This window comes from Pistacia vera, unplaced genomic scaffold (assembly GCF_008641045.1).
Source record: "Pistacia vera cultivar Batoury unplaced genomic scaffold, PisVer_v2 Contig1579, whole genome shotgun sequence".
Lineage (NCBI taxonomy): Eukaryota > Viridiplantae > Streptophyta > Magnoliopsida > Sapindales > Anacardiaceae > Pistacia > Pistacia vera.
Window position 1 is genome coordinate 114,436 of NW_022195662.1, and position 6,029 is coordinate 120,464.

Here is a 6,029-nt window from a genome sequence, read left to right on the forward strand (position 1 = left end):
CTCTCAACAGTATGGTATGGATTAGAGGAGACATTTGCTCCTGTTGCAAAAATGACTACTATTCGTACTCTATTGCAGTAGCTTCAGTTCGTCAATGGCATATCTCTCAACTTGATGTTAAAAATGCATTCTTGAATAGAGATCTTCAAGAAGAAGTTTATATGGCGGCCCCTCCTGGTGTTTCACATGATTCTGGGTATGTTTGCAAGCTGAAGAAAGCGTTATATGGTCTTAAACAAGCACCTCGTGCTTGGTTTGAGAAATTTTCTATTGTGATCTCTTCCCTTGGATTTGCTTCTAGTAGTCATGATTCTGCTCTTTTGTTAAGTGCACTGATGCAGGTCGTATCATTTTCTTTATATGTTGATGACATGATTATTACTGGTGATGAATTGATGGTATTCAGTTTTGAAGACAAAGTTAGCTCAACAGTTTGAAATGAAGGATTTGGGTTCTCTACGATATTTCTTGGGTATTGAGGTAGCCTACTCACCTAGAGGTTACTCTCTCTCAGTCGAAATATGTTGCAGATATTCTTGAACGGGCTAGACTTACTGTATAAACTGTCGATACTCCGATTGAGGTTAATGCAAAATATTCTTCTTCTGATGGTTTACCTTTGTCAGATCCTACTTTATACCATACTGTTATTGGGAGTTTGGTATATCTCACTATTACTCGTCAGATATTGCATATGTTGTTCATGTTGTTAGCCAGTTTGTTGCTTCTCCTACTACAGTTCATTGGGCAGCTGTTCTTCGTATTTTGCGGTATCTTCGGGGTACAGTCTTTCAGAGTCTTTTACTTCCATCCACCTCTTCCTTGGAGCTGCGTGCATACTCTGATGCTGATCATGGCAGTGATCCCACAGATCGCAAGTCTGTTACTGGTTTCTGTATCTTTTGGGTGATTCTCTTATTCTTGGAAGAGCAAGAAACAATCCATTGTTTCTCAATCTTCAACCGAAGCAGAATATCGTGCTATGGCATCTACTACCAAAGAGATTGTTTGGTTACGTTGGTTACTTGCAGATATGGGCGTTTCTTTTTCTCATCCACTCTTATTTATTGTGACAACCAGAGTTCTATTCAGATTGCTCACAACTCGGTTTTTCATGAACGAACTAAGCACATTGAGATCGATTGTCACCTTACTCGTCATCATCTCAAGCATGACACATTACCTTGCCCTTTGTTTCTTCTTCTTTGCAGATTGCAGATTTCTTTACCAGTCGCATTCTATTCCCGTTTTCGTTTTCTAGTTGGCAAACTCTCGATGCTTGTAGCCGCCGCATCGTGAGTTTGAGGGGAGATGTTAGAAATATGGGTTATTTTGTTTTATTGTTTATTAAGGGTAGATTTGTCTTTTCATTATTTCCTTTATTTAGCTTAATATATATATATATATATATATATATATTTATATATATATATTATATATAATATATATTATATATATATATATATATCTTTGTATTAGGTTAAATCATACTTTTTTTTTTTGTATTCAATTGAATTGTGCAATATCAATGAAATCCTAGCCTCCTCTTTTTATTATTTCTTTGGATTGTTTAACACTCCAAACAAATAAAAATACAAATAATACAACCAAGATTCAAACTATCATTATAACAAAATCTCACGATTACATAAACAACAATAAGTCCTGGCAGCGCCACAATCCACCGTAATGTGCCATAATCCGCAACAAATCTACCATAGGTCCACAACCCACCATAATCCACCACAAATTTACTAGAATTCGCCACAAAGCAAACCCAAGGCAGCGGTTTACTTAAATCCCATTACAAAAACAAGAAAGCAATCTCATTGCCGGAAACTATTTACAAAATATCCCAAAATTGGTTCCCAAAATGATTTCCCATCACACATTTGCTTTACCCAATGGATAAGTTCACCCCTGGCACGGATCATCACCACGACCAAGAGGCACATCTACCGTCTCCGGTCGCGGCCAACCACCCTAGCTAAAGCCTGTAACTATGCTTTGCCGTTTTAATTCTTAGATCTAGAAATCAAAAAGATATTGTGCGATTGTTAGAGAAGAGCAACTGTAAAAGAAGAAGATTGAGGAATAGAGGGGAGACAAAGAAGAGAGATCAAATTGATTTAGTTTGAGTTAATTGTTTCTGCAAAATAAAAATATTATATTGTTCTTGAATTAAATTCGTGTGGAAAAATTTAGAGATGGAATTTTCTGAAGAAAATGGAGAGAGTCAGAAGAAATTTAGGGAGAGCTGAAACCTGAAGAACTGAGAAGAAAAGCTGAAGAAGAACTGAGGAAGAAGAAGAGTCGAACTAAGGAAGAAGAAGTGAAGAGCTGAAGAAGAACCGAAGAAGAGAGATCTTTTTAATTTTTAGTAAAATCCCACTAAAACGACGTCGTTTTGGGGTGAGATTTTTTTTTTTTTTTTTTTCAATAATTCGCGAATAGTTCGTAAATTATACAGAAAGTTTTATTATACCAGAATTATATGACAAATTTTACAAAATACATATACGTGTATTTTATACGCGTTTTTACTAACTAGGATTATGGGTTTATTTCATTTTCCTTGCTTAGAATTGAACCATATATATATATATATATATGATTGTCAAAAAACCCCTTTAAAAATATCAAAAACTCTTTGATAAAAGTATTTAATACTTTTGGAAGAAAGCAAACGAGCTAATATAAAGTGATCTCAGGTGAGAAAATAAAATAAACCCATGAAATTATATTTGTACCTTTTTTTCAGTTAAATTTAACCGATTTTCACTATTAAATATTCATTAATTGTCATTTATAAACCTTGTATTCTCCAAAAGTAATATTATAATCATAACCTCTTCTTACAAAATTTTTCTCACAACCCTGACGTGACAGCTCATAATTGATCAATCGTAATTTATCAGATGAGACTCATTACGAGTTGACCAATTGCAAACTGTCACATCAAAATTGTGAAAAAAAGTTTACCATAAGAGATCGTCGATGTAACATTTTCCATCTCCAAGTAATCTGAGTGATAGCATGGGTTTTCATTTTTGCATATATAATAAGGTCAATAAACTGATCCACTTTAATTATGAGGAAAAAATAATTAAGAGACTGTTTTACCCTTCTTCTTCAAAGAGAGCTTGAACGAGGAGGTCCGGAGAAGTGAGGCCATTGACCAATTCTAAATTAGTTAGGATAACTTTATTTAAAAGACCATAGTATCCAACCTCCTAACATTATCTATAACATGTCCCCACCATTTATGGAACAAAAATTGTAACTAAAAAGGGAAAATCCTGTTCAATTAAAAAATTTATTATTATTTATCGATGGCAATTTACATAGGGAAGAGAATCCACTTATAAATCTAGAAAAAGTAGAAACAAACTTTAATTAAATAATGTTGGCCAAAAAAAGCGAAAGGAGAACCACCTGATTGAAACTTCCTACTTTCCACTATTTTATATCAAAATCAAACCCATTACATTTACATGCATGCATACATACATCATCATCATCATCGAATCTCCATGTTCCACCTAATGTTCCCCATCCCAAACTTCATCCAATCCATCCATTTTCAAGAAAATCAACGACCGTTAATCACGCCACTTAATTAAACTCTCATCAGCTATCAGAGAACAAGGACTTATGACGAAACAGATCATAAGGGGCCCACAAGTAATCTAACGGACAAGGATTCTTTGAGTCAATTCTCAACCAAGGTTTACCTTTACCACTCCAATGAAGCAAACTAACCGGACCGGGGTGAAGATTTCTACACAACCCCTGAAGATTATCTCCGCCAAGTCCATGTTGGTTCCACCTGTGTTCAATTTCTTCAACGTCCCCAGCAAACACTAGCAAAAATGGAGGCAATGACCCCAGCTCATATATCCTGTACTTCTTTTGTATTCTCATCCAGTACTCCAATTTCTCTGTGTATTTTCCTTCTCTCCATTTCCGTAAGTCGATCACCATCACGCCCGTATTAAAATAACAAGGCTTTCTCCCTTTAACACTCCCCGCAAATGCCGGGTTTGACCAGAACTTTGACGTGAAATAGTTTGTGAAGTTAGCGTGACAGTACTCCGGTGCACCTAGCACATGTCCTCTTAAGTTAATACTCCACAATTTCGCCACGTCATCAACCACTATAAGGTCCGAGTCAAAGTAAATAATGCGGCCAACGCCCGACGGTAAAAGATCAGCCAAGTAAATTCTCGCGTAATTCAAGGGCTGATCTAACGCCTGACGAATCGAATACGAGATCTTTCCTTTGACTAGATTGGTGTCAAAGTTATAGATTTCGAAGTTTAAGTACGGGAATGTGGCGGTGATGATGCGACGTAACTCAGGGCGCTGGCGCTGAGTGCTGATGAAGTGGAAGACGATGTTTTCGGGACACGTGGCGTGTTGGAGTACGGAGAAGACGCCAGCGACTGAGCCACGGAGGTAGGTGGAATCGAGAGTCATGGCTAGGTGAATAACATCCAAAGGATTGAGAGATTTTTTGTGTAGTGAGGACCATGCCATTTTGGGACATTCTCCGCCGTTTCGAAATGCCGGTGCTTCTCTGTACAACGGAAGGTCAGTTGAGAGTGCCGTGGTAATAATTGTTGAAAGAATGAAGAGAAGAGAGAGGAATTGGAGTGTCATAGTGTAAGAATTTTTGGAGTATTTCTGGAGATTTGAGGAAAAAAAAGAGCTAACTAACAAGGAGTTGTGACAGGCATTTTTGTTTAGTTTTTAATTTTTAATTATTCGAATAATTAGAACTACGGTGGAAGAGAAGGGACCAGAGGATAGAATGAGAGAGAGAGAGGAAGAAAGCCAGGCTGGCTTGACGCGTCCTTTAGTTTTGTCAAGGTTCATTAAAGAATATGTAAGGTTATGATCTGGTGCTGCTGATCACACCGTGAGCATCTGTGGAACCGTACAATACATCACATGTTTTTATTACTATTTAAATTTAAAGAATGATGAATGATTTATGATTCATTAATATATATGCGTAAAATTTGAGGAGATGATAAATTAGCATTTATTAGTCTCAAAAGGAATTCTTGTTTTTAATAAATAATTTTGACTATTTAAAGATTTTAATATATTATACATAATACCTAAAAAGACCTTTAGTTAATGCCAGCAAGGTAAATGAAAATTCAAAACGATATGAATATATTGACTTGACTTAAAAAAAATTAAAAATGACAAGGATTTTTCATTCTCTAACAGAGTAACAGTATTATAAGATATTTGGTTTACAAAATTTAAAATGATGAATCCAGTTGATGTATTAGAAGTTTGAATAGGTACTAAACAGTAATTTAAAAAATGTTTTTAAATTTTCATATCATTAGGAGGAAAAATAGCATAAATCAACGCAATGATCGACGGTAGCGTGAGAATGAAAGTAGAGGATAAAAGATGGTCCAATATAAAATTCACATGAGAGTATTGAAGATGAAGATGATTGTTTGTTTATGGTGGAATGTGATATTCACGTGCTGGTTAGTGGCGTGAAAACAGTAATGGGATTAAATAGACAAGCGTAGAGAAGAGTGTGTAGACTGTAGTATGTTGAGTGTCGGTTTTACGGGAGATGAATGGTAATTAAATGTTTTATACCTAAGTCTTTCCTTCTTATTAATAATCCATTTGATCAATTACCTTTGGATCGATGCCATTGGATAACTTAAAACCATTTCGTCTTGGAGTAAGCACCATTTTAATTCCACAAGCATCATTTTAATTCCAGTCTTTGACTTCACGACTCAATACTTTGTGATGTGGACACCGTATGATCCAAGCTTCTTTCAAATCATTGAATCTATCAAATTTGAGGATTACTAAGGTTTAATTTTATGATATTATTAAACAGGGGCAGTTAATTTTACCATACCAATATTCCTGTAACGTTGTTATACCAAGTGATAGTGGTATAAATTTCAAATACTATTTCTATTTACAAACTAAAATTAATAATTATAAAATTAATTCGTAAATTTGTATTGGGTAATATT

The 6,029-nt window shown here is 35.2% G+C and overlaps 1 protein-coding gene across 1 annotated transcript; it reads right to left on the reverse strand.

The window, feature by feature from the left end:
* Nucleotides 1-3,434: 3,434 nt before the first annotated feature.
* On the reverse strand, nt 3,435-4,856 carry LOC116124901 (probable galacturonosyltransferase-like 3). The gene has a single exon (XM_031410660.1). The coding sequence runs from the start codon at nt 4,660-4,662 to the stop codon at nt 3,631-3,633; it is 1,032 nt and encodes a 343-aa protein (XP_031266520.1). The 5' UTR covers nt 4,663-4,856; the 3' UTR covers nt 3,435-3,630.
* Nucleotides 4,857-6,029: the final 1,173 nt, after the last annotated feature.

Bases quoted from the DNA above. Each gene is read 5' to 3' on its own strand.
- LOC116124901 (XM_031410660.1), bottom strand. From the start codon at position 4,662: ATGACACTCCAATTCCTCTCTCTTCTCTTCATTCTTTCAACAATTATT.